Consider the following 26,834-nt stretch of genomic DNA (forward strand, 5'->3'; position numbering starts at 1 on the left):
TTGTGTGGCACCGCGGTCAGTCTCTATCAATATGTAGATCTGCACCCTTGTTCTGTCATGCTGTTGCACAGCCTGCTGCCGCACAACGAGATCGCCAGAGATCAAGTGTGGGTTCAGAAGATGTTCCATCATCCCTACAAAATCACCTTGGATGCAGCCACACTTATTAGAAGACAGTAGCTGAGAGATCATTCCATGTAGTTCAAATGTCCTGGGATGATAGGCATATCATCTTTAAGAGCCGGTGTTCAGTGGTTGCCGCTTAGACGTCCTCTTGATGATATTTAGCTAAGTCACACACGGTGGTCTTTTCCTCTTTAAAAGCCTTCGCTTTACATTTCCACATGGCTTGTTCCGAGCAGCTCGGACTGTAAAATTTATGAGTCAGCTCTTAAAGGCTCTGTCCTGCTGTGCTCTCACCACAGACAACCCCCCCTCACCCCCCACCCACCCCCGGCCAGACAGACTCAGTTCAGCCATGATACATATGCTACCTTAAAGCTATTAGCTGAACAGTCTCTATCTGCTGCTCAGAGGCCCTGAGGGGGGAGAGGCACTTAGCAAAATAATAAATAATGTTTTTCTGTTTTTATACCACAGGAGAACAACCTAGTAAAAATTCATTTTAGAAATTTATTACGTCAACTGTTTTATTTGGTTGTCCTGAAATAAGTATTTTGTATATACACACACACACACACACACACACACACACACACAGTGGATATAAAAAGTCTACACGGCCCTGTTAAAATGGCAGGTTTTTGTACAACTCAATTGAAAAACAAACTGAAATCTTTTAGGGGGAGGAAGTAAAAATAAAGAACTAAAATAACGTGGTTGCATGAATATGCACACCCTTAAACTAATACTTTGTTGAAGCACCTTTTGATTTTATTACAGCACTCAGTCTTTTCAGGTAGGAGTCTGTCAGCATGGCACATCTTGACTTGGCAATATTTGCCCACTCTTCTTTGCAAAAACCCTCCAAACCCTCAGATTGCGAGGGCGTCTCCTGTGCTCAGCCCTCTTCAGATCACCCCACAGATCAATCGGATTCAGGTCTGGGCTTCCAAAACTTTAATCTACTTCTGGTGAAGTCATTCTTTTGTTGATTTGGATGTGCGCTTCACATGTCATGTTGTCATGCTGAAAGACAAAGTTCCTCTTCATCTTCAGCTTTCTAGCAGAAGCCTGAAGGTTTTGTGCCAACATTGACTGGTATTTGGAACTGTTCATAATTCCAGCTGAAGAGAAACAGCCCCAAAGCATCGCCGTGGGTATGGTGTTCTTTTGGTGAGTGGCAGTGTTGTTTTTGCGCCAAACATACCTTTTGGAATTATGGCCAAAAAGTTCAACCTTGGTTTCATCAGACCATAACACATTTCCCCACATGCTTTTGGGAGACTTCAAATGTGTTTTTGCAAAATTTGGCCGGGGCCGGATGTTTTTCTTCGTAAGAAAAGGCTTCCGTCTTGCCGCCCTACCCCACAGCCCAGACATATGAAGAATACGGGAGATTGTTGTCACATGTACTACACAGCCAGTACTTGCCAGAAATTCCTGCAGCTCCTTTAATGTTGCTGTAAGCCTCTTGGCAGCCTCCCTCACCACTTTTCTTCTCGTCTTTTCAATATCTATTAATCGAAAAGTCAAAGTCAAAATGCACAACAGTGGCGATAGAATATCTGCACTCTACAACTGTGATACTTGTTAGTAGTAGTAGTTGATGGATCATAGTAAGTACACTGTACACTGGACACTGTAATTTGAACCCAGTTTCAGAGCGTTTTGAGGATTTTAGTTAAATGTCTGTACTAAACACAACAAACGACAAAGAAATGAGTTATGACTCAGCTGTCATTAAACATTTGCAACCTTTAAACTCAAGATACTGTAAATATCTATTGTAAGAAAGAAAGAGACAAAGAATGGAAGTTGCAGTAATGATTTGTTTCTATTAGTGGCAGTGAAATATAAGCTAAAGAGGTATATTTGATCACATTCTGGTGTGCTTCCAGTGCTCTAAAGCAGAGGTCAGACATATGCCCAGCTGCTATTTGATTCTCTAGGCAACTTCAAAGCCTCAGCACCATTTCCTCCTATTGAGAGCCACCTATTTCTCCATCTTTGTGAATGTAATTGCATTGAGAGCAAGGCCATCAGACAGTACTCTATATTCCCATCAGCCAAAAGCACTTTAGAGGAGTTCTTAATCCCCCAAAACTTTAGAGAGGATTTGTCACTTTGAGGGCAGGAATTTTGACTGCTTTTCTTATCAGGTGTTATCAGGAAAGCCTGAACCTTTGAACTCCTCCTCATTCATGCACCTGTGGGAAGAATAACGGCCCTCTTTCTTACGTCGGACCTGATTATCCTGTTTCCAGCTGTCCTTCCACAAGACAGGAGCAACACAGGAAACGAGTTGCTATCTTGACCCAAACTGCAACAGAGTCTAACTAAAAAAAAACTTACGCTAAAAGTGGCTGTCACCCCAAGTTCTGTTTGATTCCCATTTAAACATAACTTGTTTAAACTTTAACTGAGCAATGTGCTATTCCACAGCAGCAGCATCATAGGAGTAAAACAAAACTCAAGTGACGCAGACTACAAAACCCCTAAAAGCTGAACAAAGCAGTTTATGTTTTCTGTCCCCCTTTTATGTTAACAACCACTCTCGCAAATCTCCTGCTGTGAATGTTCTCAAAACATAAAGTTCAAATGCTGCTACAGTATTTGGCATAGCTAAAGCACGCAGTGCTGAGACAGTGAAAAATGGTTCCAGTTTAAAAGCAACATAGCTCGCTGGTCGATGTGGGAAGGCAAAGACGGCTGAGAAACACCCTGTTGCAACATTATGAATGCTGCAACAATCATCAGCGGAACAAAGCTCAGTTTTTCAGAAAAACACCAGCAAGACGCACCTCCTGTTGTCATTCTTTCATATGCTCTCCAGGGGGAAATTTCACTTGTGCCTCGTGGTGCTTGAGTTTGTGTTATTGCTTTTCATACATAATTGTACCGCCAACATGCTGTCAGTCAAATTGGAGGAGGAAGAGGAAAGATGGAGGGGGAAAAAAGCAATTTCAAAGCTTGCAAAAGAACCTGTGGGAATTACCTCGCCTCCACCTCCATCTGCTTCTGTCTCTGTCTTCATTTCTGTCTTTCAATCAGACTTTATAGAGCAAGTTAGAGAGTCTGTAGACTGCACAAATACTGACCAGGAGCATAACACATTTACAGTATATTGATGAATCATTTACAGAAACATGCACCATGCCAAAATATCTTCTAAATAGAACGTCTGAATATTTTTTTCATTAATGCACAGCTCCAGAAAAAAGGGCTTCACAGTCAAAACACAACTCTGTTTACACTTTTCATGACTAGAAAGGAGCAGGGAGAGGAGAAATCTTATTTTGCCTGCCCCTTACTCAGAACATAGATAGAAATTAGCAGCCAATACTCACAGTAACATGAGAAAAAGAAGAATCAGGAGCCACACATAAGAACTCACCACCAATTTAGGAAACAGATTATTTGCCATCTTCACACTCTAATATCTCTTGAAGTGAATGATATTTATTCAACCCTTTACATCATCCTGTAGAGAATCCAGTTTGAGGCCAACCACTCAAGTTCACATCTGCTTTAAAGTCATGTGAACCCACTGACGCTTAACAGGAATCATCCTCTCATCCTCATCCTGCGACCTAAGAAAAAAAACAATGATTGTAAATCTTCTGAAACTGGATTATGAATCATTCTAACTGCTCTTTTCTGTAATATGAACAATAGCGTTATGTTGCTTGTGTACGTGTTGCCCCACGCGTCCACTCATTGGCTGAAACATGGCAAAATGAGTTAAAGGAACAGAATTCTCATTGGCTTGTAATCTAACACATTGCTTTGCTTCAACCAGAAATATTCTAGGCAGAAATATTTCAGTATTTTTCAGTCAACCTACTTTCCCGTGAGCTTCTGATTAGCACAGTTCTACCACATCCATGCTTCCCCTCCACTGCTGGAGAATTTGGTGTTAGTGTGATAGATGCAGACTTTAGAGCATGTAATTTCACATGTCCTCTTGATTTATACATTGAATGTAACTGATGAGCAATTACATTACAAGCTCGTTTCACACGGCCATGTTGTCAGTGATAAAATGGTGTGTTTTTCTGCTTCCATTCGCACGCCCAGCCAGGTTTGGAGAGAGGGCAGCTGGGTATGCTCATGTGTGCAGTAGCCAGAATGTAAAAAAAAAAAAAAAGGCAGAGGCGTTTTATGTCCTGTGTTTATCAGAGCCCTTACTTTTCCTGCACTACCACAGCCACAGTCTTTACACTCAGCCTGTGAACCCTCTAAATGTATCATGTTGTCACATGTGCTCAATAAATACCCATAACAGCTCTCAACAGCACAAGCTGTTCATTCTGTGGCTTTTTTCAACCTGTTGCCTATTATGTAAGCTTTAAAACACCAAATGGCTGTGGTTTAGAGATACATTGCTGTAATTACACCCCAAATGTCAGTCCTAACACTCATATTCAAGGTCGTGTTTGCTACTTCATAACAAATGCATCACAACATAAACTCTTAACCCTTTCTACTCCCTGTGCTGTTGTCTTTTCTCCAGGATCCCGACCCAGGTTAGAGGATGCGCCTCCCCGGGTCGTCGAACACCCGTCTGATCTGATCGTATCCAAGGGTGAGCCGGCCACCCTCAACTGTAAGGCTGAGGGACGGCCGACTCCCATGGTGGAATGGTACAAAGACGGCGAGCGCGTGGAGACAGATCGAGAGGACCCTCGATCTCACCGGATGCTCTTACCCAGTGGCTCCCTCTTCTTCCTGCGAATCGTACACGGAAGGCGAAGCAAACCTGATGAAGGCGTCTACGTGTGTGTGGCGCGCAACTACCTGGGCGAGGCAGTCAGCCGCAATGCATCGCTGGAGGTGGCAAGTAAGGGTCTTCGATTGGCTTGAATGCTCGGCTGTGTGTGTATGTGTGAGTCCAACTGAACCAAAAGGTTGTTGAATTGAATTGTGAATTGAATGTGAAGGACAGATTACATGTGACGCTACAATGATGGCTTACTTAAGAGGAAAATATCAAGAGTTCTCATTTTCATGAGGATTAGTCAGTTTACAGAAATGTAGAGCTGGAAAGAACATCACACACACCAGAAGACAGAAGAAACGCAGTGTGAAGTGCAGTACAAGACTGTGTGTAGGAGAGAAAAGATAGCTCAGTCTGCTTGCCGACATATCAGGTGTCAAACATCATGATATGCATTATGTAGTTCCAGTAATAAGAAGGGAATTAAATCACAGATAGATTTCACGTGTAAGAATGTTCACTGCTCTAGAGAAGTAGAAGAGTATAGTGGCAGCTTCAAAACACTCTCACTGGTCTCTTATCATCACCATCACTCGGCTGAGTTAACTTAAGACACCACCCCTGACCTTGGTGTCAGATCTCCTGGCAGCTTGCACCCAGAGCCGCCACCCCCCCCTCCCCCCATGACATGGCATCCTATCTCCTCCCGCTCCAGAGAGCCTGGCCTCTGTCGTGTTGTGACCGGGCCTCTGCGACCAGGCCTGTTAATCTAGACGGATGACAGCTAGCTCCCGCAAAAAGATAACAGTTGTCGCCACTGGACAGGAAAACTTAAAAAAAACGCTCTTGCAGGGAGGAGACGAGACTGCTGGCTGGCAGCTTCTCAGTAGCAGATGTTAGTTCCTTAAAATACAACAAACTCCTGTCAGATGGGTTTCCAACAGACAACTGATTTTTTTTTTTTTTTTCTTAGCAGGGCTTGTGATCAGTGGCACTTCAATGAAATGCAGATAGGGCCAATTAAATCTTTGCTGTTATATCAGGTCATTGCCTTCCGTGTCAGAAGATCACTGTAAAGTATAAGGGGCAGGTCATCTAAAGAAATGTAGGCAGCTTATATGAATAGAAATATAGTTTGCTGTTGAGTGGTGGGAGTTTTGTTATGTGACTCGTACTTTCAAAATGGACAACCAATCAGGCTAACTTTTGCCTCTGTTATCTTTGCTTATCTGCTAATGTAGACAAAAATGACTCTCGACAGCGCACCGCCAGCAGCTTCTGCAAAAACACCAGTGAATATTTCAACATTTCCTATAATCCCTTCACTCCAGCCTCTCCTAATATCATTCACGCTTTAAAACTGAAACCGTCTCAGGAATTTCTCATCACACTAACACAAACCAGCTGAATCCAGTAAAGAGAAAAAAAGAACTATTCCCTGTAAAAATCTGTGAAACTCTACACTCCTGTCAAACACCTTACGGTCGGCATCATATTTTTCTGAAAGGCTCCAGCCTCTAACTTAATAATCGGGCTGAATTTCCCCTGACTGCCTCCACAGAAAAACAGCCCTTGAATCATTCTCTATCCTCTCCAAACAGTTGGGATCTGTGCTGTCACTGCGTCCTTCACCCTTCCTAAAATTGTTCCTCAAGCAGCATGTGAATTACCTTTCAAGAGCTCTTGCTCTTTTTAGTTATCTACATACAAAGTTGCAAGATATTTGTGGTATAAGCTGTTTGTGGAAACTAACCCACTAGAATAGCTGGAGGGGGTGTTAATCACTCTTCACAGAGCCCGTATGAAAAAGAGCGAAGGAATAGAGCAGTGGCAGATGCTAGCAATTTCTCACTCCCTGTGAATAACCACTAATGTTTTTCTCTGTGTCTGCTACTTTTGAGCTCCCCCTTTGAGTTCCAAAGTCTTTGCTTAATTCATGACATTAGGATAGCGCTTACCCAAAGCCCAGGGCACGCTATTATTATTACTATGACTTTTGTCAGAAACCCTCTGGCAGTTCCTGAATGTATCAAGAGTCTGAGTTCCCTTGTAGGCCAACATCAGCAGGGTGTCAAACAAGGCTCTGTGAGGCTGTGCGGGGTCATGACTCGTGTTTGCAGTCAAAGGAGTTTGGTGTGTGTTCCCAGCCTCTTGTCTTCAGCACCAGCGCCTTTCAGCTGATCTGTTCACCTGTTTTTCTGTACATCTAGCTTTCTTTTCCAATGCTGTGGCCTTTCGGTAGGTGACAGCCGGTAGTTGGACAGGTAGTTTGGTAGTTGGTAGTCAGTGGTTGGTGTCACTGGTGTTACACTGTGTTTGGACATACACCCACCGCTGGGAGTCCCCTGCCTGACTATGGTGTCACTATAACAAGTAAAATACTAGACGGACAATGGACACTTCAGTTATTAAGTGCAAGTGTCTGTACAGCAGCAGAGTTACAGCACAGGGTAGCAGGAGGCAGACCAGAGTATGGAGGGTGACTGACAAGATGATGGTGGAGGATCTGATGCACCAAAAGCACCTATTTTGCGATATTTAAGGGGAAGATGTGAAGATCTAGCATTAATGAGCAAAGTAAATGGTGTGCAGATATTGAGTGTCATCGAGAAAGAACTTTCTCATGAAATGTCCAGTCTAATCTGTAACACTTGGTGTTGTCACCAGTTTATTAACTGGCGGGGAAAATTCCTCACTCCTTGTGTCCTCTTGAGTGTGTGAGTGTCAGAGAGAGAATGTGTGAGAGAGAGACAGAGGGATAGAGAGAGTTGGAGAGAGAGAGAGAGAGAGAGAGAGCGAGAGAGAGAGGTTCCATAGAACAAACAGTGGCCAGTGCCAAAGCCAAGCCAGTGCCAGCAGAGGGCTGCGTGGCACCAATGGGGCCGGAGATAAGGCTACGGGCACATAAGCCCGCCTGGAGCTGCCATGGGGCTCAGTGTGGCACCAGAGAAGGCGCAAGATGGCACTTTGTGGCATGGTGTCACTTTGCTCCCCAGCCTGTGACTTGGAAGCGCTGGAGGCATAGTGAGTGGGAGCTGCTTTGTGTATTGGTGTGTATATTTGGTATCAGGGTGGGAGCCAACACAGTGGGAAGGGTGGAAGGTTCAGCAGGTTTAACCCTTCACAGTCCATCTGCTGCAGGCGGAGAGGCAGGCGGGGGGATGAAGGCCGCTGAGGTGCGGTATGGATGAACTGGCAGAATTTTCCAGTGCTGACAAATGTACCTGACATGAGAATTTGGCTTGAAGTGGTTGATTTTGTAGTGTTTCATGTCGTATGTTCATCTCTTTATGTACACACCAAAGGGGACAAGAGCGCAGGTCTCTTTAAAGTAAAGCTTTTAGTACAGACAGCTTGACCTGACAGTTTCTCACATAGAACTGAAGGTGCCGTTGATAAATGAGTCCTTAGAGGTCAAACAAATGTAACACTATAGACTCTCCATCATCTTAGCTGTACTTTGAAAGTGCACAAAGTTATGGATTTCAGCTTTAAAGTGATACTCCACCCGAAATCTATCTTTTGAAGATCAAACACCCTGTGCAGGCTTAAAAGGTGGCTGTAAAATGTTTGTAGATTCCTCACTGATGAAGAACATCTGCCGCGGTCAGCTGGGATTCAGACGGTTGTTCTATATCCAGCGAAAAAATATCAAAAAGTATTTGACACAACCCAGTGTGATCAACCTACACTCCTGTTTCTCACACCTCTCTCTCAGAGTGTGGGAGCATGACATGCACACAGTTTCTGCACCTTCTCGTGAGATGAAGTGTTGGCCAGTGGGGAATTTTGACCTGTTGGTGGTGCTGGATAAAAACTCAAGAGATTTCCAAATTAGGTCTGATCCTGTGGGCGATCTTTTTAAGAGCTGTTGAGATATTTCACTCTAAACCAACACATTGGACTGACCAGCATCTCCACCGCTACAATTGTGCCTCTAGTGTGACCAAAAATAGTCCAATACAGCTGGAAAAGGTCAGCATGCATCAGGTTGAAATGATGAATGATTATAAATTATGAACACAGCTGCAGGAGCTGAGCGTTTAAGTGGAGAAGATGGATCTCTTTGTACTTCACACTCAGAGTTGTTTCTATAGTCACTCATTGTAATATTGACTGTCATTTTTTCTGGATTGGTACAATGATTCTCTCTCATTAGTTTTCAAGTGTCTGCAGACAATTCTCCCTTTTCAAACATTCATACTGACAATTAGGCACTCAATAAGTCATTAGGGAAGGTTCTGCTTAGTTACCCCAGTAACAGTTCCACTTGCTATTAATGACACGCTTGATGAATGGATGTTTGATGCATGAACTATGAGAGTGCTCTCAAGCTTCAGCAGGTGGAGACTAACCTCTCATATGGTGTCGCTGGCTTTGCATGATACTCTGTATTAAACACGCCATGTTGACATGGAGATCAATTAAAATCCTGTCACTGTTGTAGGATCCAAGGGAAACGTGCAGACTAAGAACAACACACATGTAAGAGCAGTGTCGTGAGTTATCTAAATTCATATATGTGCTGTAAGTCTAGCTGTCATCCAGCAGTGCTTTGCACTTTGCACTTTCTAAACTGTACATTCCATTATCTTGCATTAAGATCAGATTCCATACCACTTTACTGAATGTTTCCTTCCAAAGTGGTATTATGTGCCCCAATCCTATCCGATTTCATGCATTTAAAGAGAATGTTTGATCCTGAAAATGTGGCCTGCAAAGTTATGAGTCAAGAGGAGAGGCCAACTCATGTCAGATGCATAAAAGTCAGTCAAGCACAATAGACCTAACAGGCCAGACACCCCTGGGTGGGGATTTGACATTCATAGTGACTTGCCCAAGCTCCCAGTGGCTTTTTCTTTGAGTGTTTTACACCTCTGACGTTTTTATTATGCCTGCTACGTCTCTACCGCCTGGCTTTATGGCTCATGAATATTCACACAAACAGGGGAGGGGAAGAGGTGCTTTTTCTAAGGTGCTAGAGGCGGAGTCAGCGGGATTTCAAATCAAACGGACTGGGGTACCTCTAAGGGTTTTATGCCCCTCACACCAATCCCCACAAAATTTTTAAAGGTTGTTTGGAGGTCAAGCCTTCAAGGTTCAAGATGGCAGCTGCTGTGTGGAATCTGGGGAATGAACAGGTGAAGATGTGATGAAACTCCTGTCTTCCTCTGCCTTTCAGTGAATTTGTTCCTGTGTGTGTGTGTGTGTGTGTGTGTGTGTGTGTGTGTGTGTGTGTGTGTGTGGGTGTGCACAACCGTAAGTCTTTGTAACGGTAGTCTGGGCCAACTTTCTCACCCGTGGTAATCCCAGACACCAGTGTGGGAGAAACAGCTGAACAGCACTGTCACCGCCTGGATCCTCCTTTCTCTTTCTGTCTCTTTCTCACACAAACATAAACACGCGTGTGCACACTCACACACACACACACACACACACACACCTGTCACACTGTTTTTGAGACCCCTGTGCAGAAAAATGGATTTCAGGGTTTATGGATTTGGAAATGGGGAAAGGATTTGGGGAGGGGGGTGCTTGGAAAGAGTTATAGTAGGAGAGAAGTGTAGGATGGGTGGTTCTGATAAAAGAGATAAAGTCAACCCCCATCTCCGCGCCAGTTTCTCTGTGCCCCCCCTCCCTTTGCTGTCCGTGCTCTCCTCGAGCTGCCCTCTGTCCCTGTTATTAACCCCAGTGGTGTGGAGCCATATGGGTTGTGATTGGAGCTCTGTGGAGCATGCTGACATACACAGTGGAGTGCAGTCACACTGATCTGTACATCCACAGACTGTACAAGCACCTGCAGGGTACAGCTACGGGAGCTCTGACCCGCTGTCGCTCTCTCTATACACCTGTTAGCAATATAAACCACCAGAGCATGCGTAAGGTATAGGCTAAGATAGAGTTATTTAATCACGTCCATGCAATGGTTGGTAAGATCTTTGTTATGGGGGTAAGAATGTCTTAATATGACAATGTTGAAGTAAAGCTGATTAAAGGCTTTAACCCTATTATGTGCACTGTAAAAAGAGGTGATCAGGTTTGAGCTGTTAACAACAATTCTATTTGTTAACCTATTCAGAATGAGCTGCTTCTGAGACAGTTGATTGGTAGTTTGTCTTTTGACCTATTCAGTTGATCGATATCAGTCCATTGTAGATGGCATCACTGAGAAGTCCTGGCATTATTATTCATATTTGTTTCCCCAAACAGTCCTAGCAGGTAAGAAAAGCTGGTTAGTCATTCACATTAGCTGCAAAGTGTCCTTTTTGTAACGATTCCTACCTTTTATGTAGTTATCTACCATCCGAATCAGCATTGTCCTGTCTAACATCACGACACACTGATGTTGTAAAGAAGAATATTTTTTAATTACAATCTGTTAATGCGTGTGAGTACTCCCACTTTCATATTCAGCCCTCCCTGCATCTTCCTGTGCATCCACAGGAGCATGACAACGTTTAACACCAGCTGTCTGAGGCACTTTGTCTGCTCAGATCCATTTGTTAAGACAGCTACTGTTGAGTCTTATTTTCCAATTACCTCCTACTCAGCTCTGTACAAATCTGCATTTTACCAAATGAAATGTCTTGTGGACATGAGGATATGTGTGTAGTCATGCTTAATCATACCCATATGACTTATCATGAATCAGTTCAGGTGTGTTTGCCAAAGGACACTGATACATTAACACATGTCTCATACTGAACCCTTCAGCAGCGACGCTCTCAGCAGCTTGATGATCAAGTTCTCCTCTCTGTGTTTGTGTGTATGTATCTGTTTATCTGTGTGAGCTGAGGTGTGTTCATGCTTCACTAATGGGATTGCAGGTTTTGTTGAAGACAGAGCCCGTGGCCATTCTGGCCTTAAAAGAGGAGGATCAGATGGCCAGAGTGAGGCCACAGGCCTCTGGCTTAACCCCCTCTGTATGATCCACCGTCTGCCGGTCATTGAGCCAGACCCACCAGCCAAACCCTCCTCCAGAGGATAGCCATGAATTAATTAGACCATACTAAAGGCGAGTGTGACCAGTGACCAGTGTGTGTGTGTGTGTGTGTGTGTGTGTCATAAAGGGTCAGTGAGACAAAAGCAGAAGGATGGGGGGTTGGGGTGGGGGTCATTTGGGGGAAGAGGCGTTGACAACAGGTGGTGTGAGGAAGAGCTTTATCCCCCCCCCCCTCCTTTCATGACAGTGTAGCACAGGGGCATCAGGGGCTGTGGTGAACAATAAAGACCCTCTTGCTTCAACCGTTGTGTCCAATCATGCCCCATTATGTCTCTGAGCTGCTGATCACAGGCACTGCCCCCCCCTATTTAGTATGTGTGAATTTATATTTCAGTTATTTTCAGCTGCCCCCCCCATTGCTGTAATATAGCATTTAACATTATTGAGGATTCGGTTTTTGCTGATTTTAATGTGAAGTGAAAACAGGTCTAATTACTGCCCAGGAGACCAAAACAAAGAAAAATCAAAATGTATTGGATATGTTTGATATCCATGATAAGCCTGAATGTGGCCATGATTAAGAATATAATTAATGGACCGTCATTAGTCTCGGTCTTAAGGATGCAAATGACCCTCTGTTTTGGCTCACTGGGGCCAACAATCACCCTCTGGCAAAACTACACATAGGGCTGTTTGGTGTGGGTGTGTTGCTTCAGGGTAGAGATTAAGAGAAAGAAATTCGAACCAGGAAGTGCAGTTGGAAGCCTTATCTGAGACATCGAGGCACAGTTTGAGCTGGAAAGTTGTCACAGCAGTGATGGTTTGCTCCTCAGCCATAGTGTTTGTCGAGTGAACGTGCTGCATGTATTTAGCTATCTAGCTGTTCAGCTTGCATGTAACTGATGAGTCACCACAGTGGATTGCCCTGGGCAGGCTGATGTTGAACCAGAATAAACCTTCTCCTGGACTGCTATACATTTTTGAGCCAGAGCCCCTGCTGAACCAATTCAGTGGCCTCATTGAAATTAATGAGCAGCCTGTGTTTTTTTAATGTACTGCTAATGGTGGCCTGAATGCATCCATTGGGGGCATCATGACAAAATGCAGTCAGTACTTAATCATAAGAGAAAGTAGAACAAAAGACACCTATAATGGGATGAGATGTGACAGGGAAATAGACTGAACAGAGCACAAATAACAAATATGACAGCAGTGACAAATGGCAGACAGGTGGGCACGAGGAATACAAACTTGCAGAAGAGATAGCTCGAAACAAATCCATCAATTCAGAAGCAGCATACATGTGGGGAGTTTCAAGCATCAGTAATGACAGACAGTGAGCACGAGAGGCCAACACAATCAATACGCGGTTCAAACTAATCAATTGAACGCAATCAGAGCGTCATTACAGAGCAGGTAAAAAGGGAGGACATAAGAGCAACAGAAGGAGAAGGAGGTCTTGTTACAAAGCAGGAAAATCAGTGTACGAGTGAATGCTAAAACACCAAATGGACCCTTCTAAGAATAAAACAGACAGCACATTGTGGTTATTGAACCAATCAGTGGAGCTATTGGGAAAATCATGTTTTTATTGAACAACTCATCCTATGCGCTCATCCTGTTCAGAGGACAGTTCAGTGTACAGTGGCTGCAGACTGCAGTAACTGGACATTTCAATTACAACTTCATTTAGTTTCTGGGCAGCTTATTGAAGTATTAGAATATTGTAATTGAAAAACTTCAAATTACAAATTTTTGCCATTTCATTTTAACTATTGGACAATTTATTGGATGGATGGCTAAATCTGAGATGTACTGTTTAATTTGAGGAAATATGGCTTCGAGACATACTAAGTAACATTTTCAGCTCTAATGCAACACTTTTTAAACATTTGGTGGAAAATAACTAATGGCAAAAAATATAAGTCCCTTCCAAATCACTGCTGGTAAATGTTAAATTAGCATTATGTTAATTGACATGGTTTCCCTTCTGCATACAAATAAGGGGCTTATGTTGTATGCTGATGACTGTTTGCTACTGTTATATCAGGAGCATCCTCTTGAGCAATGCGAGCATGTTTAACAATAGAGATTGACTGATCTTTAACATCAGCCCTGTTGGATGTACATACGGGATATGTTCATCTTTGTTTACTTCTGTCACAGTTTTTCTTGCCTTACCTTTTCAATCCTCTGATTGGTAACAGCAGGTTTTAAAAGCAGTTTCTCTCTCAAAATTAACCTTTGGAACTTTTTTTTATCAATATGAGCATTCATCTGTGAGTATTTGGTATGGTAGAAGTAATACAGGTTGCAAGGTTTTGTGGTAGAAGGGGTATTTCAGGGGGATTTAGGTATATTTGACCTGTCTGCAAATGGTAAATATGAGGGCGAAGAGCTGTAGAAAATGCTTATTGATTTCCACTCGTGTGTATTTGTACAAGATTCATTTCTCCTTAAGACACGCTCCCACCTCGGAGTTAGAAAAGGTCACCGAATGGGGGCTTAAGTCATTCAAGTGAAGCTAAATGGATTTCTGCTCCAAGATCCATCTGTTTTTAGAGTTTGTTGACAGGGTGGAAAATTGGAACTGTTGCTCTTCCCTCCCCCTGGTCGCACCACCACCCCCCCGTCCAGTGCAGGGGTATGAGCAGGCATGGCACGCTAATAGGGCAAAAAGTGTGCTGGGCACGAGGCAGGATACAAGGCCTGACCATCTGCTCCAGCTAAGTGAACACGTTCATGTACATTTGACAGGAAGAACTGCAGTTGGGCTTCAGCCATAAGTTGCGCTAGCAGACAGGGACAGCTGATGGGGGTGGGTGCAGACTGGCTCGTTCCCAACAGGAAGACGCTGATGTCAGAGAGACGATTCACCTTCTTCACCTTTCGGGCACCAGCAGTGAAAGTTGGCAGTGTCAGAGTCAGCAACCTAACAATGAAACTGCACACGTGCAGAAAATGACACAGCTGTGTGTGTGTGTGTGTGTGTGTGTGTGTGTGTGTGTGTGCAAATAACAAGATGCACTGCTGAGAAAATTAACAGAACTTACACGACAACGAGACAACATAGAGAACTGCTCACAGACTGGGAGACAGACAGTAACTGTCAGGCTTCTCCTCCTCCTCTGTTTTTAGCTTTTATTTGACCATTACCATTTCTCCTCCCATAAAACACTGTGAGATGTGACATTTGAACAGAATACTACTAGGAATAGGCATTTGCAAGTACTTGAGTTGTCATCACGTTGCCACACCTTTTTAGCAGGAAAACCTTGTATTTTGTATGCCAGTGGTCTCCTTGAAGTGAATGAGGAAGCTATAGTGGGTCTGAATACAGCCTAAATCGCCCTGTTAAAATGTCCTTTAAATTGCTTTATTGTTGGAGTGGAATTCGAGAAGACGCTCGTTGCCATCATCCCACTGCAGTGGTCAATAATTAAGGGGTTGTGTGTGAGCGTGTTCATGTTGGGTGGGGGCACCCATTGTTTCTAGGCACCTCCGTCCACGCCGTTCCCCTTGAGGTCGAGTTAAAGAGTGTTTCTGGTTTTCCAGATGGGTGAACTACAGTAGCCTTGATTGGGCCAGGGGGTCAGCGGAGGGCAGCTTGGGGCAGGCGGGTGAGTTGTGGGGGGGGGGCAGCTTCAGTTGCGTTACAATGGGCTTCTCAGCAGTTCTTGGTGACCCTCTTACCCTGCTTCTATAGGCTGCACAACGTCGGCCATTACTAGATTAAAGTAATCCTCTTTTCAGGGCCAGACAATTGCTTTATTAGCTGACCACACACAGGAGCCTGCCCACCTCTGTAATGGTATTGTTGTGGGGGGCCCTCGGGGTCCCAGGATGGGTGTTATTGGTGGAGAGTGGGCAGAGGAGGGGCGGAGGTTTGTCGTTGTTTTTTTCCAACTCTCTTTAGCAAAGCCATGCACACATTAATTCTGCTTTACTTCTCCTTGTTTAACCCTTCACACCAGCCATATTTGTATTCTCCATGTATGAAGGGGTCTTTCTTTCTTTGTATGGTGCACACGTACTACCCTCCACACCTCATATCCCACATCACACATATTGGTGGGCATATTGCTTGAATTACAGTCAGATTACGTCCACTTATGCATGTGCATGTTTGCAAATCCCCCTCCTCCTCCTCCTCCTCCTCCTCCTCCCGTCTTAGCATGCGGTCCAGACTTTTTTTTCTCTGAATCTCTCCACTGGCTTTTGTTTTTTTTGCTAAACTACTCCCATCAAAATGCTGGTTTAGTTGGCACATTTCCAACTAAACCAAAAATGTTCCTTTAAAATCCTCTCCACCAAAACGTCTGTGTTTCTGCTGACAGATCTTTCTTTGTTAGAAGAGCACAAGCTGTTTTTGCAAGCCTGTCAATCAAGCGTGAACAGCTTCACCTGATAATTTATTCTGCTTTATGAGGAGTGGGGAGCCACTCAAGCTGAATTAAGTATTGTCAAACATTTTGAATATTTCATGAATGGTAGGGGTAATTTGAAGAGATGTGGAATGTCTTTGTCACTGTCTTTTACATTATAGTGTCCATTAGAGAGGCGCACATTGGCTTTTATAACAGAGTTGCGAGGCTTTGGGATGCACGTTCCCCGAAGGACATATGCCACTTTCAATTCAAGAGGAGACTCATACGGTGCAAGATCATAACATCTGCATCACAGAATTCATGACATCAATCCAAGATAACATTTAGTTCTAGTCTTATATCACTGACCCCCTCTTGCAAAAAGGTAAGCCAATAAATACACAGCTTCATTAAGTTGATAGATTTGACTTGGACAGAACATGAAGCAACCATTCACCTTGACTGTACTGCCTCCAACACATCTTTCCTCCTCAAAGGTCACGGGCCTTCACTGTTTCATCACCAGTTCCCATTAAGAGACTAAAGAGAAGGAGAAATAAATCTTAAACACAGCTTTTTGATAATGTGATATTATTGATCCACGACTGGAAATTGTTTTTTCTTACTCCTCACCGCAGGAGGTCAGAAGTCAGGGCCAGCTGCACAACAGAACCCCAGTATAGGAAACAAATCATTGTCTTGCCCAAGGACACTCCAGCTAACATGGGTTCATTTGAAATGTTTCTCTCTTACCACCAGTCTGCCTTATTCGATACTTTCACTTTCTTGGGAGGAAATCCAGGAGCCGGTGAGCTGCAATGTTACTTTAATTCCCAGAGAATTACAGAGTCCATACTCCGCTGAGTTTAGTCTGCAAGTTGTCAGGGGTCGGGGGGTTGTGTGTATCGCATCGGGAATTGCAGAGATGAAACACATAGATGAAAAATTGCCAGCAACACACACACACACACACACACACACACACACACACACACACACAGCGACAACATGGTATGCCAGGGGAGGTTTGCGGTGGATTAACCTCAAGGTTGCTGGGTGGGTGAGCACAGCCGGAGCAGCAGCACCAGCTCAGAATTGGAATGGGAACCTGCTGCTGAGCCACTCATAGGTGAACTCTCTATGCCAGGAGACTGGAAGGATTTGCACGCAAATGAGAAGAAGTTCCACTGTGTGAAAGTTGGTGTTTGAATCTACACACATGTTTGTGTTTACGGTAGACTAGTTTTATCTGTGTCTGTGCTCAAACATGGGGCATTTTCTATAGTGCCGGGTTAATGGGAAGATGTTGGGGGTGGGCGACCTGGTGGTAGGGGGCTTCACTGTGAGAAGATTTTTTTGCCTGCCAAATAGTATTTTAATATGGCCCCCCCTCTTGACTTGAAATATGGCTATTTCAATCAAATGGGCCTGGCATGCCTTCGGGCTTGTTCTGCTCTGTTTGAGTGTGTGCATGTGTGATAGTGGAGGGAGGGAGGGAGGTAAAGATCCAGAAGGAGAGCTGGAGGGTTGGCCAAGGCCTTTAATAGCTTTCTAGTCACTCACATATATACACAGTACAGTGTGAAGCTCATTGCTCGAAAAGTCATGTACTCTTGATCATTAATCATTTCCAAAGTACCATTAATATTTCATCTTTCACTATCTTTTACTTCATCTTTGTCTTGAGGGAACTACCTGGATGAACCTGATGAACCTGCACGCATCACTTATTAGAATGACTGAATGGCCTACAAAAGAGAAATTAAAACTTTTTCTCTTTTCTTGTCATGTTTTTTTATATAAATTATTTTCACCCTGAGAAAATCTTGGCCCGTTCTCAGTAGAAATTCTGTTTTTATTGGCTCATTCTCCGGGCCGTCTAGTGCCAAACATTCAGCCAATGCAGGCAGTAATGTGTCCTTTAAGTAGCTGGATTTATGCCTGACGAAAGGGGTTAACAGTCCCGCCATAGGCTTCATTATTGAGACTACTGTGTGCAGTCACTGCATCATCCACTGTGATACAGAGTGTTGATCATGATGAGTAAATGGCTTCCAGTGGGGATGACATTGCTAGATGTGTGTTACTGAAAAGCAGAAGACAGCTGATAATGGAACATAATCCATAGGGTCCATAGGGTTCAATCAAGCATTGAAACCTTTGTGTATCTAGTGCATGAACGGAAACTTTGACATTTACAAATATCACAGTTCACACGACAACTGCATTGCTGATATTAAGTATTTCAGTCTTAGTTTCTTCACTGTGGCATCTGCATTTGTAACAAATACATTAGCGCACAACTAATTCCCAGTAATTGTAACAGGACTTACATAATTTTTACCACATGTAAAGTGACACATGCACTCCCACGTAAAGCATGAACCAGCTTAAACATGTAATCTTATTGTCACATGATTGCAGCTCTTTACTAACAGGGTGACCACAAGTTGGCCTGATCATGCTCCACCTCTGTTCCTCAGCATGTTATGAGCCATGTGCTTCATTATAACACACACACACACACACACACACACACACACACACATTGAACAGCCCCTCCCCACGAGCACCCCTTTTCCCTCTAGTGTCTGTGTGGCTGATAATGAGCGCCTCCTGTGCTGTCCCACTGCTGCATGTGGGGCCCACTGTGATATTGGATATACGGCTGCCAAATAGTAGCCCCCCACCCCTCCTGCCTACTCCTCAGCCACCCTTATCCCACCCCCCCTTCCAACATGTCTGGATGTAAGACACTGTGGAGAGGCCAGGCCTGGGCATTTATGAGCGCTTAAAAAGCAGTGAAACATCGCACCTTGACAGATAACCTCATCTATTTTTTACACAGCAGTACTGGGGGGGTGGGGGGGACGGTGGTTTCTCATATTTTATCACTTAATTCAATTTTCAGCAGTATTTTACATGTAGCGAACGTGATAAGACATTTTGTAATTTATTCAAGCATTGTAAACAGTTTCAGAGGAGAAGATGAAGAGTAAATTGAATGTAATTTCTTGGGTTTGCCTGATGATTATGTTGTAAGAGGGTTTATCTGTGCCATTAACAGGCGTATAATCTGTCTGTAATGCATCACAGTGACTTGTTGGTTTCATTTCAGTGTTATCTGAGCCCAGTGGCTAATAATTAGTTTTCCTGAGGGTTGCTGTGAAAAAGGCTTTCATGTAATGTCAATTTGTACTGCAGTCATCTTCTGGTCAGGACAAGGTGATCTTTGGACCATCTTTGGGATCATCTTTAGAGCATCTTTAGATCACTGGCTCATCAAACATTTGGTTAATGCCAGAATTATTTATTTATTTTCTTTGATTGATTTGTTTTTTTCTTCAGGGCGCTCTACTCTTCATGGCGCCCGAGGCAGCTGCTCATAGGAAGCGCTGCCCCTGGCTCAAGATCAATTTGGCAAACACTGGGCAAACATTGGTCTATCAAAGTCATTCTATTTATTTTAATACTTGATCTCGACACTAAAAACACAAAAGAAGATTTTCTGAAACATTCACTTAAACCTTTTAGGCTCTTATTTTTTGCAGCTACGCATGGAAACCGTTTTTCATCCTGTGAACATCGAGACCAGGTGCTTTTCAACAATCTGCCCCCGTTTGGTGGCAACATGGGTGGGAGGCCTCTGGGTGAGGATGGTGGGGATTGGGTGGGTGGGGTCGGGGCAGCTGTTGTAGCTGCTAAATGGACTCAGCTGATGAGACTGAGCAGCAGCAATGGTGGCCTAAGTGGCTGAGCCAGCCAACACACTAAGAGACAAAAGAAAATGGAGGGAGTGAATTTGAGGGGAAAAATGCATTCGACATTGATGAACACGTTATGCGTGTGTGATTGTGTGATTGTGTGCTTGCAGTGTAGTGCCGGCAGTAACACTCGGGCTTAGAAGGTGACCCTTCTGGACTCGTGGAAGGAGTAATTGAAGTGCCTGGTCGATGTGATTCTCATTCATTTAGCTTTAGCACTGGCTCAATTTCACTGTTGGCCATACGAGCATTTGCAGAGAGCTCAACCATGTTATGTCATTTACTCAAGGCTGTAAAATACTCTCAGGTCAAAGAGCCAAATGACAGCACCGTGAGAAAAATGGAATTACTCTTTAAAACAAGTGGGTTTTTTAGAAGAGGGGACATTTCTGGTCAGCTGTCAAACAATGTTGAAAAAGAAATGGCAAGGGCTTCTGTGTGTGGGTGTGTGTGTGGGTGTGGGTGTGGGTATGTGTGTGAGAGCGTTGGAACACTGCGGGGGTGTTACAGCCTCCAGTCAGCCTGTATATTGGACTGAGCTGGTCATATTGGATGCAGACAGTGTTTTGCTGTATTTGCTGCTACAGCTGCCATGCAGCATATCTGTGTCTGTGTTTGTACTGGGTGGGGTGGGGGGGGCGGTGGGTGCTTAGAGGCGGCACGGACATCTGTCTCCAACTGTGAGACCCCCACCTCTCCTCCATCCTCTCCAGACCCTCCCACCGCCACTGACACACACACACACACACACACACACACACACACACTAATATCCTGTGCAGGCCGTTTCATCATGGTGTACTGGTTGATAGGGATCGGAGGGGGTCCACTCTGGATAATGAGAGTAGCTGATGGAAGATGGCTTCTGTTGGGGGCCTCTGATGAGCCCAAGGGCCTGGACAAAAATCTCCCATATAGGCTTCACCTATAGAGGGAACAGACTAGACAAGACGTTCATGCGTGCATTTAAGCAGGCTTGATAAAGGGATAAGAATGATTTATGGACTTGGACAAAAGAGCAAAAACCTCAGTGTGTTCACAGCAAAGCAGATTGCTTCATGTCGGGACAAGATGTAAGCTGATGGATGGACAGATGACCAGCTCAATCCCCCACAACAGAGCTTAAACCCGAGGACGCTTTTCTTGATTCCCCTCCCTCCATCACTCTCTTTGCTCTGCCTGCCAAGGGACTATCCGTCATTCTCTGTCTGCCATCTGAATATTTATTCTTGTCACACACACACACACACATACACATACACCCACGCAGTCCTTGGAACATTAACGACAGCGATAAAGCCTTTTAATTAAATGTGAACCTGATCTTCCCCCAAAGGTGTTTTTTATGTCCAATTAAATGCTCAAATGATGCCCTGATATACAGCAGGGTCCTGGTACTTTGCACCTGAGGTAAATCACAGAAGTCACACAGTCACGGATAAATATTACTTCCATACAATAGCACACTTTGTTTGGCATAGAAAAGATTCGCCTCTCTGGTAGTTTTCAGTTTTCGTAATGATTTGCAATTCACACATCCGTCAATGTACATCACAAGCTGATAAATGCTGCATGCAGATGGATGTCACTTGTTTTTGTGTGACTAATGTGTACGTCATTGTGTAAAGATCCAGACTGACAGCAATCTGACACAGACACTAAAAGCCTCCGAGATCTGATTTTGATTATTGCCAAGACTCAGATGTTGTGTTTTAGGAGTGGATGGTGAAATCTTCTCTCATGATATATTTATTTTTATTTCTATTGCAGTATTTGTGTTGAGAATTAGTCCCTTTTTTAGAAACCGACTTGAGACACATTTAGTGCTGCAACTGCTGATTATTCTTTATTTCATTAAAACACATTGTCATTGAATTATCAGAATATAGTGAAAATGCCTTTTGAACTGTCGCACATCCCGAGGTCTACATCTAATTAGATAGTTTTATTCAAACAACACTACACACCAATGATGTTCACTTTACCATTTGATATGACAAAGAAAAACATCCACACATTTGAAAAGCTGAAAGCTGAGAATTTTTGCTTGAAAAAACAGAAAATTCCATATTAAAGTAGATTATTTTCTTTCGATTGACTAATCGGTTCATGCATCCATCCTTGCAGCTCAAGAAACAATTAATACTTAAAATGACAATGAATGACAATATCAGTTTTTGCAAAACTAATGAATTAGAGACGGGAAAAATCAAGCAATTCATTAAATTGATGCAAACATTATTAGATTGCCACAACATTGCCCACAACAGTTCAATACAACCAAAGCTTTTAGAGATATAGATATCTCAGTAAAAACAGTTTAACAGAACTGTCATCCTACTCTAGTTATATGTATCAGAGTGGGTGAAGCATGTATATTACACTGCCAGTTTTCAGGGTTTCACTTCCAATCAGACATCTATATTTCAAATATATGCACTTGTGCTCCTTATCTCTTACCCTGTGTGTGATACTGTGTGTGTGTGTGCTCTGATTAAAACACACCGTTCAGGCCCAGTGGTGGGGATTACTCTGGCTTTGTTGAGGGGGTTTAAAGAAAGGGTCAAAGTGCACCCACTTAATATGGGCCCCAGAGGGCCACATGGGTAATTGCCAGTGCCTAATAAACTTCTAGGCACCCTCTTGCCGCTCAGATCTGGAGAGTGCACGAGGCAGAATGGGAAAGATCAGAGGCCCCTGGAGCCATGATCTCAGAATGGTGTGTGACAGGTCATTGCAGCGGTCCTTTAACCCTGCGGCATGGTAATTCAGACCTGGGGTGCAGCAAACTGTCCTATTTCCCTCCTCGCTTTACGTGATGAGAGAGGTTCCTGAACAATTTAAACAGGGTTTTGCAATCTGCTGTGAATAGTGATTGGGAGAAATGTGGGAGCAGGTACAAATAAGGTCAGGGGTGTGGTTTGGCATAATCATTCCAGGATTGGAGTGACCAATGGGATTTGGAGTGCCCCAAATGCTCTATGGCTAAGTAATTGGCCATCAGGATATGGGTCTGACTAAAGCCATAAGTGGCAATTTGATCCCTCTCAGAGACACAGATAAAGAAGACAGAAACATAGCGGTCCAGGGACCCACAATGAATTGTGCAGGCCGGTATTTTATCAGGGCAAAGGCAAGCACAGGCTCCGTTAGCTAATGAGGAAATGAAAAACATCCTCCTTTCTCCTTAAACACTGATGTGCCCGTCTCCCATGACCTTGATTACAAACAAAACAGGCTGATTTATCTCCTCACATACACACCCACGCTCAGCCTCATTCAAAGAGGACGCCACGCTATCTTGACAAGAGAAATGAGCCTTCGCGGCGTACAGGCTGACATTGAGATACTATGCATTTTCCACACAAACCAAGGTATGTCAGATAAAGAGATGTTTGAAGTCTGAGTGTGAATGATGATTCGGATGGATGGATGGATGGACAGATGGACACATAGATATATGGATGGTGATGATAATGGTAATGTCCTGGGGCTTTGTTGGCCTGTCGGCACTGTCATAAAGGGAGGTGTGTCATTAATCAGACGAGGCAGTGACCCTCCCCTGCTGGCCTGTGACATTACAGTGACATTGGTGCTGTTTGTTGCATGTGGACACACCCACCCACCACCCACCACCCACACCCACACATGTATCAAGGCAAACAGGCATACATGAAATATACAAGCACACTGTACACATTACACAATCCATCAGTATTGATTGATTCTGAAGACAAAATGCCTGGAGAAAACGTTTAGTGTCAAACGGTAACAAGTCGCTGCTTTACATGAACATAAAATCATGTTTATAGGCGGAGATAAATATTTGTTTTTAGCCACTGGTTCCATGGTAGATAGCTCTGAGCATCTAGAGGTTTTACACTCTGATATTCCACTGCAATAACAAACTATGTATTCTTCTCCCATTGCTCAAGGTTCCATGTATAAAGTGAGTAAATATGAGAATATGTCCAACAGCTTTGAAAACTATTCTGTATTCTATTAATGTTGAGGGCAAATGTAAACATAACACTGAAGACACATTTCTAAAGGACAGCCGTGAATTGAATACATCTGGTTTTTGCAGGGTTACATTGATATTGGTCCCTCAAGGCTGAATGGAGTTGGAAAGAGTAATAGAATGTTCACTTCAAGAAGAGGCACTTAGCTTAAAGTACATACTACTCATTTACAAATGAAAATACTTGTGCTGCAACTGACTTAAGTAGATGTTCCTGCCATAGCGGATTCAATACGAGTGGACCCCATCCATCAATTCACCTGATTCAATTCACTGATGTTCTTGAATGCTGTGATCATCTTGTCAAAGATTCCTCAGTGAGGACAGGGTTTCAGATGAAATGTGAATAGAACAGCCTAATGATTGGACCATATCCTCATAAATGTAGGCTGGAAGTTGTGCTCATATGTACTTAACAGTTCTGTAAAAATCGTTATTTGATATTATTACTTATTTATTTATTTAATATATAACTATAAGTAGAATACAGACTCAGAAAAGAGCTGCTCATTCATACTAAACAACTAAACTCTTTACAGACAGCAGTTTTAGTAGCGGTTTTCAAAAGTCTGTGGAGTGTAAGTTAGGACACCACTTTCTGATATGACTTGCACTTTTTAAGGTGAAGTAACTGGTTTTCTCTCAGCTCATTTGTATGGTTGTCTCAGTAGCGTAAATGAGATTGCCGTAATGTATGCAAACCAGCCATGCTATCCTCTTATATCAATTAATCATCCACCAGCTCCTTGATGTCCAAATCTCAGAGCTACTCATAGCTTCAAAGATAACGTTGTGGAGTATTTAAGAGTAGGAATTTGATAAACCCTTAAGTGCTATTTTGAGAGTTTGAGAGATTTTTAAGTAAATTCATAAATGGCTTGTGATGTTAAAAGGAACTTTGGGAGGATCTGCTTTTTAGATCAGTTAGGGTAGCTTTTTGGGGGATGTTCGGACCAGATAGAAATGCAAAAGAAGCCATTTTGTTGTTTTATCCCCTTTGTGATTCCCTGGAGTGGCTGAGGCCAGACTTCTATCCTGCAGGCCTGCATGGCTTCGGCCTCTTCCTGGTCCACTCCCTAGTGTTGTCAGTACATCATCCCAGGCTGCAAAACTATACTCCACACCTGTAAAGTGAGACGTCACAATGCCCAATGCCCTCAGGTAACAGCAACAGTGTGTTGAAACAGAGGGAGGAATCTGGAGGTAAAGGAGGCGGACTGACTTGAGGACACGTCTCTAATGTTTTATGAATAGACTCCAGGAAAGCGAAAAGAGAGGGAGTTCTTTTCTGGACTCGCTATTTGTAGCGGCTTCCTGCAGGTGATATGGTGATGTACTTGTTAGAATGGTGACTTGTTTTCTTGACCACATATCAGATGTATTTATGCATGTGGATTTCCCAAGGTGTGTGTTTGTGGGTCAGATTGAATAATTCATCTACTGTGTCAGCGACTCAAGCCTTTATTATTGATGTACTGTGATGCCGCACAAATGACACAGAGTCAATGAAGACCTCAGGGACACGCTCATCATATTAAATTCACAGTCACACACTATCAGTAACAATGTCCTGTCATACTTGCTGTTATTCAGCTCAGTCAAACAGTGAGAGATTATCCTAATTTTTGATTTGCACCTGTTTGGCATTCAGGCCGTGTGTTTCTGAATGCCAGATGTCAGTAAAAAGTCAACAGGACATGTTTGCCTCACCAGATAAGGGAAAGTATCATCATCAAGCTAAATGTCAGCAGAAAGTTAGTAGAACTACATATAAACTAGACACAATATAGTATCATCAACAAAAAGGTTCAGACACGGTCTGACCATGTCTCTGCACCTTCCTCCTTTTCCCCAGTTCTGAGAGATGACTTCCGTCTAACGCCCAGCGATGTGGTGGTAGCAGCAGGTGAACCAGCTGTCATGGAGTGTATCCCCCCCAGAGGCCACCCTGAGCCCACCATCTCCTGGAAGAGAAACAACATCCGGGTCAATGACCGAGATGAGAGGATCACTGTGAGTTGGCTGGTTCTTTTCTGCAGAAATCTGTTTTTTTAATGAGATGGACCTCGCCTCGCCCACTTGTGTCCGAGATATTTTTAGAGAATTATTGTTTTTCAAGTGAGCCCCCATTCTTTTGTCACCCACCGACCAATCGATAATAAGGACTTTTAAGTATTGATGAGAAACCCCTGATTAAGAATAATCCAGTTCCATCATTGCTTGTAATTGAAAATCAGCTTTGCCATTGGACAGAATTGATTTTTGTTAATTGAACCCTTAAAGGGTGTTCACTAGGACACCGCCCTCTGAAAATAGAATAGAATAGTAGAATAAAACCAGGCACGTAACCTGCAGCATGCATGTGTGTGCACATCACAGGTCAGCATCAGTCAGTGCAGCTACTTATTCCAAGCTGAGCAGGTGAAGATGTTTCTGTGGGGATGAGCGGGTCTCATGGTCACACTGTGGAAGAGGAGCCTCCTGCCATGACACACTGACAGTGACAGAGAGGCTTCTCTCTTGACTAACATGACTCAATATCCTGTTTCCAACCTCTTTCCATTTGTCTTCTTTCTTCCCCCCTCCTCCACCAACACCTCTACCCCACCCTCTTCCTCTTCCTCACCACCCTCCTCCTTCTCTGCTTACCTTTTCATCTACTTCCTTCTGTCCCTCCTCTCCTTTCCTCTCTTCTCCTCCCTTCGTCCCTCATTTTCAGATGCGAGGAGGCAAGTTAATGATTTCCAACACCAGGAAAAGTGATGCTGGCATGTATGTGTGTGTTGGAACCAACATGGTTGGAGAGAAAGACAGCGATCCCGCTGAGCTGGTGGTGTTTGGTGAGTCATTTTACTGCCTCTCACTGAGTTTTAGTCAACTTGCAGATACTGCATGGTGA

The 26,834-nt window shown here is 43.6% G+C and overlaps 1 protein-coding gene across 1 annotated transcript in view; it reads left to right on the forward strand.

Annotated features, from left to right (window-relative positions):
• Window positions 1-26,834, forward strand: part of robo3 (roundabout, axon guidance receptor, homolog 3 (Drosophila)) — a 142,104-nt gene that overhangs the window by 76,378 nt on the left and 38,892 nt on the right. The window contains exons 2-4 of the mRNA XM_070844010.1: window positions 4,553-4,963; window positions 25,791-25,948; window positions 26,655-26,775. Coding sequence (XP_070700111.1) covers window positions 4,553-4,963; window positions 25,791-25,948; window positions 26,655-26,775 — 690 coding nt within the window. The remainder of the gene's footprint in view (window positions 1-4,552; window positions 4,964-25,790; window positions 25,949-26,654; window positions 26,776-26,834) is intronic.

The sequence above is a fragment of the Pempheris klunzingeri genome, chromosome 14 (genome assembly GCF_042242105.1).
Source record: "Pempheris klunzingeri isolate RE-2024b chromosome 14, fPemKlu1.hap1, whole genome shotgun sequence".
NCBI lineage: Eukaryota > Metazoa > Chordata > Actinopteri > Acropomatiformes > Pempheridae > Pempheris > Pempheris klunzingeri.